This window comes from Aspergillus neoniger, assembly GCF_003184625.1.
Source record: "Aspergillus neoniger CBS 115656 unplaced genomic scaffold BO87scaffold_2, whole genome shotgun sequence".
NCBI lineage: Eukaryota > Fungi > Ascomycota > Eurotiomycetes > Eurotiales > Aspergillaceae > Aspergillus > Aspergillus neoniger.
Genome location: NW_020291130.1, coordinates 1,233,008 through 1,246,438, shown reverse-complemented (window position 1 = coordinate 1,246,438; position 13,431 = coordinate 1,233,008). Strand labels below are relative to the sequence as shown.

Sequence of the window (13,431 nt, the reverse complement as noted above, 5' to 3'; positions counted from 1 at the left end):
CCTAACCTGAAGGCTCCAAGTACTAATCCAGGCTGCCTGCATAATTTCAGAGCCGGACCAGGGCTATTCCGGAAAAGGAAGGCAGACTGTCTTGTCATCTCGGCTCGAGGCTTCTCTCCGTCTCGCGGCAACTTGTTTGCGAGGGTGTGATTGCTTCAAACTAACCTACCTCATTTCCTAGATGAGCAACTAGGCAGCTTGACTTTGGCAAGATTTGCGTGTCATACGAGTGCCTCGAGTCGAGGCACCTGGATCTAGTTCGGCAAGACGGAGACGCTTGGATGTCAACCCCAGCTTTGCGGGGGTTCCCGAGCTTTTGCGGGGATCGCGTCTCCATTGCCGTCATCGCATCAAATCCGCATGTACGACCATCTATAGATTGATACGGCTCTTGCGCGGGGATCGGGAGATCTAACTGCTGCGATATCCTTCGGATGACGTCTGATCCATGTCGAACGATGGCAGCTACAGCACCATATCGTTTCCTTATTCGCAATGCCGGCATAGGCGTTGTGCCCTGAGCGGGCAGCATAAATAACCTGCAAGGAGTCGATGGTCTGGTGGTTGACATGTAGGCAGGCCTGTCGGAATAACTATTCCCAACTCTTCCTTCATCTCCAATGACACTTTACCTCTATTAGTCGCTTTACTCATTGTTCAGACCAGTCCTAATGGCAGAAGATTCGGATTACAAGCTCAAGTGTGACGCCTCTCTCTCAGAGGAAATAGAGAATGTGATCACCTCGCCTTTCTCTCCCGAGGAGGAAAAGGCCCTCGTGCGGAAGGTTGACTTGACTTTGCTTCCAACAATATGGATCATGTATCTGCTCTCCTATATGGATCGGACCAAGTCTGTACCCCCAATACTCCTACACATTGCTATAAATGCCTAATTAGTCTTACTATATCAGTATCGGCAACGCAAAGATCTCGGGTATGCAGGAGGATTTGGATCTGACATCCGGTCAATATTCAATTGCTCTGGTTGTCTTCTTCATCGGATATGTTGTTTTTGAAGTTCCCAGCAAGTACGTTCCACTTCAATAACCCGGGATTCTCACAAGCCAGTGCTAACCGTTACTCAATTATATAGCTTAGTACTAAGCCACACGCGCCCTTCGTTGTTCCTAACTGGTATCATGGTAATATGGGGAGCACTAACCTGTGTGATGGGCGTAATAAAAGACTACAAACACCTTGTGGTATTGCGCGCACTAATTGGTGAGGCATCTTATTGACTCGTCTGTGGTGATATTATGTTCCTAACTGCAGTAGGCTGTGTGGAAGCAGGTTTCGCACCTGGTGTTCTTCTTGTCCTCTCGTCCTGGTACAAGCGGACGGAACAATCGAAGCGATTCGGTGTCTACATATCTGCTGCAATTCTTTCAGGGGCATTTGGATCTTTACTAGCGGCAGGTATTATCCAGGGTCTAGAGGGAGTTCATGGAATAAGAGGGTGGAGATGGCTGTTCATCGTGGAGGGATCTGCAACTGTGGGAGTCGCGATCATATGTGCCTTCATTTTGCCCGACTTTCCGGCCACCTCTAGGCGCTTATCAGAACGAGAGCGACATGTGGCTATCGCACGGCTAGCGACAGACAATGTCACATCTTTGACCGAAGACAGCCCGGAGTTGTCACATTGGAATGCTGTTGTCGAGTCGGCTAAGGATTGGCGGACCTGGGGATTTGTGGTCGGATATATGGTATGGTAACCCGTCGGTCATTCGCATGATGCCACAACCCTAACTTCAAAAAGGTCATAGTCGGCTCTAGCACACTTTCCTACTTCTACCCTACACTCGTGAAGGGCCTCTTCGGGGATTCATCCACTGAAAGGGTAAACTTCCTGACAGTACCGATCTACGCAGTCGCATTCGTCTGCACCGCAATCACCGCATACTTCAGCGACAAAATCCCCCAATGGCGAGGTCTTGTCATTGCTGGCTGGCTAAGTGCATCGCTAGCTTGTTCCATTGCAGTCTGTGTTGTATACAACTATACTGCACGATATGTCCTTCTCGTACTTATGGCTGCCGGATTGTGGGCAACCAACGGAGGCACCCTTGCGTATGCGTCATCTGCATTTGCGAACATGCACCCGCAAGTAAGAGGCGTCAGCCTTGCGCTAGTAAATGCATTAGGGAATCTAGCCCAAATATATGGCTCGGTATGAACATTCTTGAGATTTGTTGTTGGCATTCAGATGACTAACTGGCAGCAGTACTTGTTCCCTGCCTCCGACGGTCCGAAGTATATCATGGGGTTCTCGGTGATATCCGCAATGCTTGCTCTCGGAGTGGTAGTCTTTCTTGTGATACACGTCTGGTTTCGTCGGCGCGCGACTGCAATCAGCCATACGTGATGCTTCATGCTGGTCATGGGCTCCTTCATTGCAAGCATAGTAGAGAAATGAAGTACTACCGACATGATGGAGATGATGTTATGATTATTAGCCTGTGAAAGTACTTTACGAAGCTAGCATTCGAGAGTTATGTGTTTCTTATATTCCATAAACACGATCCCTTTGCCCGTAAATTCTCACAAATTCAGAGCAATCGACGTCCAATACCACTCTGCTGCACTTGAAGTCTCCTCTGAGCCAAGATCAGTCACTCTACAACGTGCCATCCCAGACATTGCAATATATATCGAAAGCTACACACCCATAAGACTATATGAGCACATGTCAAAACAAAATATCATCCAAACCATGTATATCAGTATTAACTTTTGTTAATCTCGCAACAAATCATCCACGCCATAGATCTATACAAGCCAAAACAGAAACACAAAAATCAAGCCCACTCGGGATCCTCCTTCCTCCTAAACACAGCAACATACTTATTACCCTTATTCCTCGTAACCTTCTTCCCCTCCTCCGTCGCCTCCTTCATAACCTTCACACACTCATCCTTCTCCAACTCCTCCTCCGACACCCTCTCAAACAACTCTTTAACAGTGGGGCCCTCATTCTCCGCCTCTTCAACCGCACTCTCATCCCGGAAATGTCTCAAAATCCAATGATGATACTCCTCCACATCCGTAATAGTGTACAACAGACCACCAGGGCGCAGCGCATACGCATACTCCGCATTCAAAGTCTCCGAGATAATGCGCGCCTTGTGCTTCCTCGCCTTGAAATGCGGGTCCGGGAAACAGATGAAGATCTTGGACAGCTGGTGCTTGTTGAAGAAGTTCGGGAAGAACTTCATCGTGTTGCTCCGGATCGCCGAGATGTTCTGGTATCCTCCGGGGACGAGGGCCGCGCTGGCGTTCGGGTCGGGATGCGCCGGGGCATCGGTGGGAGTATCAGCGACGGCGGCGTCGGCAGCGTCGGCGGTAGGGGCAGGGGTGGAAGTCGAAGAGGTAGGTTGAGACTGTGATTGTTGTTGTTGCTGTTGTTGTGTCTTTTGTTGCTGGTGCTGTTGTTGCACGCGGAGAGCTTGGATACGGGTGTTTAGGTATTCGAGGACGGCGATGCGGATTTCCATTCCTAGATTGAAAGGTTCAGTTCAGTTCCGCTCAGATCGTTTCACAATCCATGACTTGTGTGAGAAAGAAAGATGTAGATAGATATACATACCGACCATCAACGTCTCCGGCAACAACCCCGCCAGACCGACAAGCAAGCCTCCAAATCCACATCCGATGTCCACGACCTCGACATCCTTAAGCAACTTTCTCGTTCCGATCAGGTTCGTCTGCGTGGCGTCGGGGTTCACGAAGGCAGGGAAATGCGATGCCCAGTCCATATGCGCCGGGCTGAGGGGACTATACAGAGAAGAAAAGTTTAGCCCGAGACTTTCATTCCATTCCATTCCACTACGCCATTGGCCCTATTCACATGCCACAATGAGCAAGAAGTAACAACATACTAGTTCAACTGATGATCCGAGAACGGATTCGCATGCGCCCGCTGACGATAGAACTTCTTCTTAGGGAGCTTGACATGGCCCACGGGGGCGGACTCATCCGGTTGCGCGACGACCGCTTCGGCGGCTTGTTTGCGATACTCGGCGCGCTTTTGGCGCTTGGCGGGAGGTTGAGACATTGTGTATCTGAAGTTTAATTGAGGGTGATAAGGAAAGTTGGGAGAAACTTGTTGGAGAAACCTATTGAGAAGGTGGGGGATGCGGTGCGGTGCTGCGGAGGTTGCGGAAATTTCTAAGGCGGAGAAGTCAAGTTAGTTAGTTCCATTAAGGTGGGTGGGTTGTTGGCTGGCGGTAGATAATAATCTACTGACGTCCTTATCGATCACCACCACCACCATCACTACAACTATCACCGTCAACGTCACGGTTAAACAACCCATACTATATTCCGAGTACAATTTGACAACAGCGGAATACACTCCTCAGTTATATACCTTACTCACCTTCAATACAATCACTCACCCACCACCAGAATGACAAGCGCAACAACATCAACAACCACCACCCCACCCTTCCAATTCCCCCTCACCTACTCCTTCCCAGCCTTCTTCACCCCCCAACCCAACAGCACGACACGCACCTCCCAACTCCAGAAATGGTCTTCCCTGATTCAATCCTGGTGTCGGCACCATCGCGTCTACCGACTATCGTTAATCGAAGCCATCGAGTCCCCGTTATTTCATAATGCGACGCTCCGGAAGCGCATATCCATGAGCGATGCGCGGGATATTCTAGACTGGATGGCGAAGAGTGAAGAGGAAGGGGGTGGAGGTAGGAGAGCGGAGTGGATCGATGGTGGGAGTAAGAGTGTGGCGTGGATTTGGTGGAAGAGGCCGGAGGAGTGGGCTGGGTTGATTGCGGATTGGGTATGTGTTCTTCTATTCCATATTATCTTCGTTTGAGATGTTGTGGGGAGTTGGGGTTTAAAGGAGGGATTTTGATTGCTAATTGCTTGGTTTTTGTTGTATAGGTGGAAAGCACAGGCCAGAAGAATGTGGTGCTTACGGTTTATGAGTTGTTGGAAGGGGAGGCTACGATGTCGCAGGGTAGGTTGACTTGCTTTTGCTTCTTGGGTCTTGAGTAATACTGGTATAGCATGATGGCTAACGGCTGGCTGGAACAGAATGGCATGCGATGGATCCCGATGTGATGCACAAGTCCCTCAACGTTCTCGTGAAACGGGGCAAGGCGCAGGTCTTCGGTAGCGAAGGCCAGGAGGGTGTCAAGTTTTTCTAAGGACTGGGTACGTCGTCTGGCCTAAATACAGCATGCGGTTCGCTCGTGGCTCCATTCGGAATCAATGTCCTTTGGCGACGCTGAGAATACGGCAACTATCTTCATGATAAAGTAAGGGATATACAAAAACCAGATAATGTCCCCGAAAGAGCTATACGGGTCTCCCGCTGTTCATAACAAGCAAATATGTTTCAACACAGCACTCCTAACACCGCGCCCAACAGCCAGCTACTGCTCCATCTTATCTGCCATCTTCTCGTCCAGCTCATATGCATCTGCCGCGCGCAGCGTTTGGGACATGGCAATGTCAAGAAGCCAATCCACCCGGACTATCCGTGGTGTTTTGCCTCTGTTTAGGACCATCTGGCGGAATCGCGGCCACAGCTTGGTGTGGTCTGCAGAAGTGCTACTCAGAAGGTATATCTCCTTCCGGCTGCGGTCGTCGTCTCCAGAGCTCTCGTCACTCTCCTCGCGCTGTGATCGATATGAAACGCGACCACGGAAGAGAGAGCATTCTCCTCCATTAGCATCCACAATGGACTTGAACGCATCAAAACCACCACGGATAGTTTCGACGCAGTGTATTTGATACCCTTGCAGGAGCTTGTTCTTGTTCTTTTTGGCGTTCATCTTTGCTTCCTCCAGGGAGAATCCATATTTCTTTTCCGATGCATCGTCTTTTAGTGGAAAATCAGCGGGTTCCAGAAGTTCGTCTTGTTCGAGGCATTGCGTGATGAAATCAATGCTCACAATAGCCGGGCCGTATGCAAGCGCGTTGACGAACTTGGGAGTCCGCAGGATAGAGGGGGCAGCAAGATGGGAGCATCTCCGGGCGTCTTGGACAACCAAGATGCCAAGTTCACGGAGCTGGCGCTGCTCACAGTCAGAGGGCTTTCTCAGTTACAGACATGTACAAAGAGGTGGACAAACCTTATCTGAGTCTTCCTTCTTCGGGTTCCCAACCCATTTTTGATACCCTGTAATTAAAAGATGCATCGCGACAGACGGCTTGCCCTTCTTCTGTCTCTTTGCTTCCGTGCTGTCCTCTTCATCGCTCTTGTCCTCCGCTTCCATAGACCGCCGCTTCTTGCCATTGTTGAGCGTGACGCGATCCTCGTCTGTCTTCCGTCGACCACCATAGATCACACCACCAACACGCTTCTTCTCTTTCTCGTATAACGCAATGTCCGGTGCGATCTCGTGCAATCGAGCGGTAGCAGCCTCCTTTGATTTCCGACTACTTGTCGTAGATGGCGTATCATTCTCCTTGCCTTCAGACGTAAGCCGGGCACGCGCCGGTGTTTGTAACTTCTGATTTTCACTTGTAGCTGTCTTGCGCGACTTTCCAACCGCTCGCGGTGTTGCAATCTGCGGCTGCTGCGGTACCTCGCTCTCGGATTCTGTCACTTTCGCCGACGGTGGTTGCATGGTATCCGATGACTTTGCAGCGACGGTGTTCTGTTCCTTAGTCTGCATCGCCCGTCGAGGGCTCTCCTGCTCTCTGGCTAAGCTTTCACTCTGGAAGAATATACTTTCGAGGACCGTTCTGTCAAGTCTGGTCTGCCCAACTACTTCGCCTAAATTCGTCCTCTTAGGGAAATGAGTGTAGCGCGGATCAGAAACGGGTTGCAGCTTCCACTTTGCGTAACTCTCCTCCAACCATAAGTGGTTGACGACCTGCAATCCCCACTCCTTTGCGGCGGCGCATTTCTCACTGTTACCATGAGCAGTCACGAGGTGGGTATTCTCTTGCTTTAGCGTCTTGGTGCATTCGGCGCCTGTCGCGGTGATCAGATTCTCCAGGTATGCTCTGGCTTCGCCAACATAGTTGGACAAACTGATCTTAAATCCCTTGAAGCCTGGAATTCCGGACCGCGAGACAGGGTAGTGTAGTAATCGCCGTAGAGGGGATGTCCAGGTGTTGTAGGTCATCAGGTGGTAGAGCCACGATAGGTTTCCGACGTCCTTGTTCAGCCTCGATGCCATGCGGTATGCGAACCCCTCTCTATAGCGACAGATCAGGATATCCGCCTTTGAGACATCCGTCGTGATAGAGCCGCCGCCATTCTTGATGATTTCCTCGATGGACCCGAGAAGACGAGGGCCGATACCGAGGTCTGTTGATAGCATGACATTCTTATCTTGGAATACGGTAAGCGCCGGCTGAGCATCAGGCGATTTGACAGACGAGGGAAGGTTGGCTGGGTTCGTCGTGGATGCGCCGATGATGTCACGGTTTTCTGAGGAACGGATGGGTGCATCTGGCGCTGCGCGGAGAATTTCGGGGTCAGGAAGGGTATATGGACGCTCGTCGATTCTTCGGCCAAGTTTTAGGCAGTCGTCGAACCTATGTATGGAGACCATTGTTAGATCGGCCCAATTACTCAGAGGCGATCCGTCTTACCAGTGCGGAAGCACTATCTTGATATTCAACTTCTTTGCAGCGATCAATCGAGCCTTATCGGACTCTGCGGTCAAATCAACCAAATGCGTGACCTGCTGAGAGACCTTTGGGCTGTAGATCCCACCTTTCGCCAGAACACCACCGATAATAGCTTCCTTATCGCCTCCTGGTATATCACCGCATGTGATCACCACGTCGTTCAAGAATAGGCGCGGGTCAGGACTATATTGACGCGGATTTGCTAGCTTTCTCTTTGCTAGGCACGCATGCACCCAGTGGGGTTTGACAACTGGTATCAGGGCATCACCGGCCGCGTCGAATGCAGGAAAGTCAATCGTGCAGGAGATGAGGTGGGTGAAATCGGAGAGAGGAGGGAAGGTGGCTGGCGGCTCATAGATCACAGTTTCACCGCCATGTTCTTCGAATGTAGATGCGAGCTAATAGACAATAGTTCGTTCATTTAGCCAGGGTAAATTGCCAATATATCGAAGGCTGTGGCTACCATACCTGATGTGCTGTATCAGCACTGAGATCTTTGGAGCATATGATACAGACTTTGCACTGGCTGAAGAGTTGAAGCTCTCCTCCCTGCTCAGCCATTGTGTGGATATTTGCCGGTCAGCACGAGAGTATGTTCAGTGTGTAGTGCGCTTTGAGAGGAGGTAGTAGCATTGGGCGAAAGTTACGTCCGGCTCGAGAGAGCAGTCGTCTTTTGCCTCTTGTGGCTTTGCGATGCGACGCGCAGACGCGCCGACACGACACCAGGTCACGTGTAGATAAGATATGTCGAAGATCGTCGATTTGTGCTGTCAGGCGCGTCTTATCCACGTCGTCCTGGTCATGTATAGAATATAATATGAGCTTTTGAACCTGTAAGCTGTGATTCTGATGATATGTGGATGATGTTATGGTCTTGCGGACAAACAATAAGTAGGGAAGCCGCGGGGGCATGTGTCGGAAGGAAGCAACTAGTGAATTAACTTCTCATGTGGGTAGTTACATCTATGTAGATTGTCAGTGTGGTGCATCACGAGTGCCGATTGAGGTTCACAGTGTTTTGTGTACAGACCTTCAGTCCTAGAATGGTGGAGTAAGCAGTGATAAATATGGTAGTTCAACCCAACTTCTTTACTTAGTAGGTTCAATAATAGTCGGTGATTGCTTAGGGAGCAGTACTAACTACTAGTACGGCACCAGATATATATCGAGTTCTACTCTACTACCTTGCGAGGCTCGCAAGCCCACCCGCAATCTGTCAGCTGATCTTTACTAGTAGCTACAGTATCTTGTGTACATAGCGATAACCGATGAAAATCCCCATGAAAACATAATCTTCTTGCATCATACATCATATAGTGCATATATATAGGGCTTGTGCCAAAGCAAAAATGACAAAAAGATATGACAAGAGTGGGATTCGAACCCACGCCATCTTACGATGATCAGGAAGCTGTGAAGCTAGGTATTAAGGTGGACCTTAACCTGACGCCTTGGACCAACTCGGCCATCTTGCCTGTTGATATATTAAAGGACGCCTACTTTGACATTATCAATGGCAAGACAAGTGCAGTACGTATAACCCGATTCCCCCAGCCGTAACCGTTACTCTGTATCGTAACTAGTGGTATCAGCCGAACATTCACGTTCCCCGCCTGACATTACAATCCCTCAAGCGATCGGCCATTTTTCCCCGGTCGCTCTTGATCCTGAGCCTCGGCTCATCGTCAGCCCCGGCAGTTCCGACCCTCCGATCCGGGGAATAAGTGCTCCCCCTTGCCTTTAATCCATATATACCAGAGTCGCCGTGGAGTCGTACGATACTACGAAATTCACTTGATTGATTCAAAATTAGAAATGTCGTTATCTTCAAATTCCTCTGGCCCCTTTCGGGTCGTTGAGCATATCGTTGAATGCCAACATATCAGAGAGTATCCCGCGGCGACGGCAAATGGCCAAGAAGATGTATTAAATCTGGTTGTGAAGCAATATATTCCGCTCGATAACCCCAACCCACAGCCAGGGGATGTAACGATTCTTGCTGCGCATGCGAATGGGTTTCCCAAGGTCTGATGACTTCGCAATGCCGAATTAAAATGGCGGTGGCTAATCTATATACAAGGAACTCTATGAACCTCTGTGGGAGGAGCTATACGCTCGATCAAAAGCAAATGGCTTCCGCATTAGAAGCATATGGATGGCGGATGTCGCGCACCAGGGCGAGAGCAGCGTAGTAAATGAACACCTCCTGGGCAACGACCGTATGAATTTGATCTTCTTTCTCATTACTTCCCGAAATAATGCTGACGAGGTGCATATAGCCAGCTGGTTCGACCATCCCAGAGACCTCCTTCACCTTATCAACGTCAAGCGCAAGGAAATGCCTCGCCCCATCGTTGGTATAGGACATAGCATGGGCGGTGCACACCTGTATGCTTTCCCAACCCAACCCTACCACGAACCCATAAACTAACGCCTCCCACAGCGCGCAGCTATGCCTTATGCACCCACGTCTCATCCACAGTCTAGTCCTCCTGGACCCCGTAATACAACGTGAATCCACCCAGCTCGACGGGCTCGAGATGGCCATGCGACAAAGACAACGGATCGCCAAAACGACCCAATTATCCACCTACCGACGAGACACATGGCCATCCCGGAAAGCCGCCGCGGAGGCCTTCAAGCGAAACCCATTCTACCTAGCTTGGGATTCCCGCGTCCTCGACCGCTGGATCGAGCACGGTCTCCGCGAGCTCCCCACGGCCATTCACCCACTAGACGAATCCCAGCAAAAGGAGGGAAACGGTGACCGACCCGTCACGCTCAGAACAACCCTCCACCAAGAAGTCTTCACCTTCTCACGTCCCAACTACGATGGGCCCCCAGGAAAGAAGGTCCCCGTGAACAAAGTGACCCATCCGGATCTGAATCCCGACCATCTGGGCTCATGGCCATTTTACCGGCCAGAACCGTCGCGAGTATTCGCTATGCTCCCGCATCTTCGTCCCAGTGTCTGCTATATCTTTGGAGGTAAATCGGATATGTGTTTGCCTGAGATGATGGCGGATAAGATGGCTGCTACGGGAACAGGGCTGGGTGGCAGTGGTGGGGCTCCTGCTGGTACGGTGCGCGATGTTTATCTTGCCGAATTTGGCCATCTGCTTGCTCAGGAGGCCCCCAAAGAGTGTGCCGATGCGGCTGGTAAATGGCTGGGTGCTGAGTTGGAACGATGGAGAACCGAGGAGCGAGAATTTCAGGAACAGTGGAGTCGGAAGTCAAAGGTCGAGAAAATCACGATCGATTCTAGGTGGAAGGAGCATGTTCCGCGTCCTGAACGGCCGAAGAAGAACCCTGCCCAGTCAAAGCTGTGAATGGGTGATTGTTCGTTTGTGGATAAGGATTGCACATTACCCCCGCGGTTGTATAGACAGTGCCCGCTCTGCAAGATGTTCGATGTAACTACGCATATACGTTTCCAGTGAGATACTTGCGTATCCAATGAAATACCCCGATAGAGAGATCTATATTTATCTCTTGGTCTCAATTTCTTATCTATAGGATATAATGGTATACTTCTGAGCAGCTCAGAGCAGGTCTATAAGCAACCCGATCAACAAAACTGTAAGTGAGCGATCATCCTGACGCAGAAGAGCACTCGAAGCTCCAGTCCTCGAGGCTCCTCAAGAGGTCAGGTCTAAAACACCAAGGAAATAAGGGTAGGAATGAGTCCAGTTAATTTGATTTCTTGGCCACCCCGTTCGCGCCCTTGCCTGGGGCGCTGGTGCGGAGAACCTCGGGGATGTTCCAAAAGCGAGGCCACCAGAGATGGTACTCCTCTTGGCGGTTGTTCAAGCAGTGCCGAAGCCAGATGCCCCAAACGAGGTACATATAGGCCCCAAGGCCAGTCATCAGATGCCTAGTAGATGGATTAGTATGCAGGGGACAGCACGCAGGGTGTCAGTGCGAAACATACCACCAACCATGGCCTTCCAGTAGAATACCCCAGGGAAGACCCACTTGCCGGCGCCATCCGCGGATCTTCGAACAGAAGGCATTGTCCAGGCCCCAGATGGCAAATCCGCCCAGGAACACGCTCAAACCGTAAATAACCATGAACCACATGGTCTTGAGAGTCTTGATGTCCCGTACATTTTCGTAATGTTGGTGTTCCTTGGTCGGAACAGGCAGGCCCTGCTTCTCACGCGCAAGCCTGTCCTCCTCCGTCGAATGACGCCAGCGAGGACGCAGCGTCACCTCCATGGTGTACATGCTGCGGATGAGGACGATGGCTGTCAAGATGCCATATGCGTTCTGGTGGAACAGGGGGTCCTGGAGGTAGTGGTAGTAAAGGGTGATGAAGATCGCCAAACTGGCAAGGAAGATGCCCAGGATGACGCGGAAGCCATTCGGTCTGGAGTATGAGAAGGACGCATAGCACATCAGACACGTGGTGTATATCATGGACAGTTCATCGACCAGTTGCATGGGATCTATGAGTATAATGCACGGATCAGCAATTTTGCACGACACAGGCTACCCCTCCTCCACTATAATGCCTCACTTACATTTCAACGTTGAATGGAAGAGGAAGCTCCCAGTTCCGACCAGCAGATAGCCAAGGTAAGCGACCTGGAAGATAGAATCATGTCCATTGCGACGACAACTTAAGAAACCCTTGATTCCAAGGGCCATAAAGAGCAGGTTTGTCAGGGTGTTGACGATCTCTGCGGAGTAGATGGTGGCATAGTAATCCTATCTCGTTCGCATGATGGTTAGCAACCTATTGTAATAGTAAAAGTGTGACCAAAGGATGAAGTAAAACTGAGCGCGCATACCTCCTCGCACCAATTCAGCGTAGATGTGACGGGACTCCAATATCCTTCCCTGGAGGGTGGATATGGAACATGGGGAAGGAAGGATGAGAGAGGCATGATGGGTGACGGAGACTCAGCTCAGCTCTCCGCAGGGTGGAGGGATTGGTGACGTCTCTGGCGGACCACAATGGAACGACGGGAGTTACGAGCAGGAGGGCATAGCAGGGGTAACTCTTGAAGAAAGGCCAGATTCCCCGAAAGAGAGGAAAGGAAAAGGCAGGGCAGTTAAGTTTGACAAGTGAGGGTGGCCATCGAACTTACCAGTTACTCTGCCTTACCGGCTCCCCATGAACCGTGACGTCGACTAATACGCCCGATCTGCAGCCCAGTCACCTAACATCCAACCGAACCGGCGTGAATGTGACGGTTAAGTACGGAGGAAGGTATGTCACCCGCCATTTACGGGGTCCCTATTGGTTCGATGGGCCTGAGCGGTTTGCCGCCGGGAACAATGGGCGGTAAGATTACAAAGTAAGTACATCCGCCGTGAGCGTGGCCAAGTGGAATGAATGGAATGGTGTTTTAACAACCTGCATACTTCTGCATGCATTGGCCGTACTAAGTGCCTCCCTATGTCTCACATTGTAAAAGTGCTAAGACGGCACCTGCTCGGAGAAAGCTCGTGGATTGGATTATCTAACGTTGCCCAAATGCAGCCTACCAAGTATTTTCCTGCTGAAAATTTCCGTATTTCGACATGATCAGCCCTGTGACTACTGCTAGTACTTCGTAGTACTGAACGTAGTAGTATTGGTAAATGGTAAGGAGTGAGCAGCGATAGGCCTGGTTGTTGGGTATGATATTATGAAGTACTAGACACAGCATGTATCCCGGTAGTTCTTTAGTAGTGCCTGTCAGTCACTGCACAGGTACGTTAACCTTAACCTGAACCTGTACCTGTTGGTGTGCCACTTTTGGCAGGTCCTTACGCCGGAGATATCGGAAAAGTTGAGAGGCGGCGACGGCCGCGGCAACTGTGGCTGGT

At 50.6% G+C, this 13,431-nt stretch overlaps 7 protein-coding genes and 1 non-coding gene across 8 annotated transcripts; 3 read left to right on the top strand and 5 right to left on the bottom strand.

Moving 5' to 3' along the window:
• Positions 1-671: 671 nt before the first annotated feature.
• Positions 672-2,400, top strand: BO87DRAFT_455187 (vitamin H transporter; the record flags this gene model as incomplete). Its single annotated transcript, XM_025628620.1, has 6 exons — positions 672-850; positions 912-1,028; positions 1,094-1,221; positions 1,276-1,706; positions 1,760-2,170; positions 2,225-2,400. 6 exons carry the CDS (start codon positions 672-674, stop codon positions 2,363-2,365), a joined length of 1,407 nt encoding a protein of 468 aa, XP_025484883.1. The 3' UTR covers positions 2,366-2,400.
• Positions 2,401-2,523: 123 nt separating this feature from the next.
• On the bottom strand, positions 2,524-4,178 carry trm8 (tRNA (guanine46-N7)-methyltransferase). Its single transcript, XM_025620094.1, has 3 exons — positions 3,879-4,178; positions 3,587-3,774; positions 2,524-3,496 (listed from the first exon to the last, which is right to left on the bottom strand). Exons 1-3 carry the CDS (start codon positions 4,052-4,054, stop codon positions 2,799-2,801), a joined length of 1,062 nt encoding a protein of 353 aa, XP_025484882.1. The 5' UTR covers positions 4,055-4,178; the 3' UTR covers positions 2,524-2,798.
• Positions 4,179-4,270: 92 nt separating this feature from the next.
• BO87DRAFT_82346 (ESCRT-II subunit protein VPS25) lies at positions 4,271-5,285 on the top strand. The gene is made up of 3 exons (XM_025629601.1): positions 4,271-4,801; positions 4,906-4,981; positions 5,059-5,285. Exons 1-3 carry the CDS (start codon positions 4,409-4,411, stop codon positions 5,169-5,171), a joined length of 582 nt encoding a protein of 193 aa, XP_025484881.1. The 5' UTR covers positions 4,271-4,408; the 3' UTR covers positions 5,172-5,285.
• Positions 5,188-8,364, bottom strand: BO87DRAFT_438589 (DNA repair protein Rtt107). The gene is made up of 4 exons (XM_025627894.1): positions 8,083-8,364; positions 7,576-8,012; positions 6,102-7,518; positions 5,188-6,044 (listed from the first exon to the last, which is right to left on the bottom strand). Exons 1-4 carry the CDS (start codon positions 8,173-8,175, stop codon positions 5,400-5,402), a joined length of 2,592 nt encoding a protein of 863 aa, XP_025484880.1. The 5' UTR covers positions 8,176-8,364; the 3' UTR covers positions 5,188-5,399.
• Positions 8,076-8,736, bottom strand: BO87DRAFT_82357 (uncharacterized protein). Its single transcript, XM_025629602.1, has 3 exons — positions 8,645-8,736; positions 8,497-8,577; positions 8,076-8,436 (listed from the first exon to the last, which is right to left on the bottom strand). The coding sequence occupies exons 2-3, from the start codon at positions 8,524-8,526 to the stop codon at positions 8,194-8,196; spliced, it is 273 nt and encodes a 90-aa protein (XP_025484879.1). The 5' UTR covers positions 8,527-8,577; positions 8,645-8,736; the 3' UTR covers positions 8,076-8,193.
• Positions 8,737-8,977: 241 nt separating this feature from the next.
• Positions 8,978-9,089, bottom strand: BO87DRAFT_t23. The gene has a single exon. It is a non-coding gene; the product is annotated as a tRNA-Leu (tRNA).
• Positions 9,090-9,384: 295 nt separating this feature from the next.
• On the top strand, positions 9,385-11,093 carry BO87DRAFT_325148 (putative toxin biosynthesis protein). Its single transcript, XM_025620093.1, has 4 exons — positions 9,385-9,639; positions 9,695-9,833; positions 9,894-10,002; positions 10,058-11,093. The coding sequence occupies exons 1-4, from the start codon at positions 9,430-9,432 to the stop codon at positions 10,941-10,943; spliced, it is 1,344 nt and encodes a 447-aa protein (XP_025484878.1). The 5' UTR covers positions 9,385-9,429; the 3' UTR covers positions 10,944-11,093.
• On the bottom strand, positions 11,087-12,731 carry BO87DRAFT_325145 (ceramidase). The gene is made up of 4 exons (XM_025620092.1): positions 12,408-12,731; positions 12,138-12,324; positions 11,546-12,062; positions 11,087-11,488 (listed from the first exon to the last, which is right to left on the bottom strand). The coding sequence occupies exons 1-4, from the start codon at positions 12,501-12,503 to the stop codon at positions 11,305-11,307; spliced, it is 984 nt and encodes a 327-aa protein (XP_025484877.1). The 5' UTR covers positions 12,504-12,731; the 3' UTR covers positions 11,087-11,304.
• Positions 12,732-13,431: the final 700 nt, after the last annotated feature.

Excerpts from the sequence above, each read along its gene's own strand:
- BO87DRAFT_325145 (XM_025620092.1), bottom strand. The coding sequence starts at position 12,503 with ATGCCTCTCTCATCCTTCCTTCCCCATGTTCCATATCCACCCTCCAGG. Across the intron at positions 12,325-12,407 it reads CGCTGAATTGGTGCGAGGAG|GATTACTATGCCACCATCTA; the intron begins GTATGCGCGCTC and ends CGAACGAGATAG. Across the intron at positions 12,063-12,137 it reads CTTCCATTCAACGTTGAAAT|ATCCCATGCAACTGGTCGAT; the intron begins GTAAGTGAGGCA and ends TTATACTCATAG.
- BO87DRAFT_82357 (XM_025629602.1), bottom strand. The coding sequence starts at position 8,526 with ATGCCCCCGCGGCTTCCCTACTTATTGTTT. Across the intron at positions 8,437-8,496 it reads GGCTTCCCTACTTATTGTTT|CTCATATTATATTCTATACA; the intron begins GTCCGCAAGACC and ends CAGGTTCAAAAG.
- BO87DRAFT_82346 (XM_025629601.1), top strand. The coding sequence starts at position 4,409 with ATGACAAGCGCAACAACATCAACAACCACCACCCCACCCTTCCAATTC. Across the intron at positions 4,802-4,905 it reads CTGGGTTGATTGCGGATTGG|GTGGAAAGCACAGGCCAGAA; the intron begins GTATGTGTTCTT and ends TTTGTTGTATAG. Across the intron at positions 4,982-5,058 it reads GGAGGCTACGATGTCGCAGG|AATGGCATGCGATGGATCCC; the intron begins GTAGGTTGACTT and ends TGGCTGGAACAG.
- BO87DRAFT_438589 (XM_025627894.1), bottom strand. The coding sequence starts at position 8,175 with ATGGCTGAGCAGGGAGGAGAGCTTCAACTCTTCAGCCAGTGCAAAGTC. Across the intron at positions 8,013-8,082 it reads GTGCTGATACAGCACATCAG|CTCGCATCTACATTCGAAGA; the intron begins GTATGGTAGCCA and ends ATTGTCTATTAG. Across the intron at positions 6,045-6,101 it reads AGAAGGAAGACTCAGATAAG|CGCCAGCTCCGTGAACTTGG; the intron begins GTTTGTCCACCT and ends GACTGTGAGCAG.
- trm8 (XM_025620094.1), bottom strand. The coding sequence starts at position 4,054 with ATGTCTCAACCTCCCGCCAAGCGCCAAAAGCGCGCCGAGTATCGCAAA. Across the intron at positions 3,775-3,878 it reads TCGGATCATCAGTTGAACTA|TCCCCTCAGCCCGGCGCATA; the intron begins GTATGTTGTTAC and ends TTCTCTGTATAG. Across the intron at positions 3,497-3,586 it reads GCCGGAGACGTTGATGGTCG|GAATGGAAATCCGCATCGCC; the intron begins GTATGTATATCT and ends CTTTCAATCTAG.
- BO87DRAFT_325148 (XM_025620093.1), top strand. The coding sequence starts at position 9,430 with ATGTCGTTATCTTCAAATTCCTCTGGCCCCTTTCGGGTCGTTGAGCAT. Across the intron at positions 9,640-9,694 it reads ATGCGAATGGGTTTCCCAAG|GAACTCTATGAACCTCTGTG; the intron begins GTCTGATGACTT and ends TCTATATACAAG. Across the intron at positions 9,834-9,893 it reads ACACCTCCTGGGCAACGACC|CCAGCTGGTTCGACCATCCC; the intron begins GTATGAATTTGA and ends AGGTGCATATAG.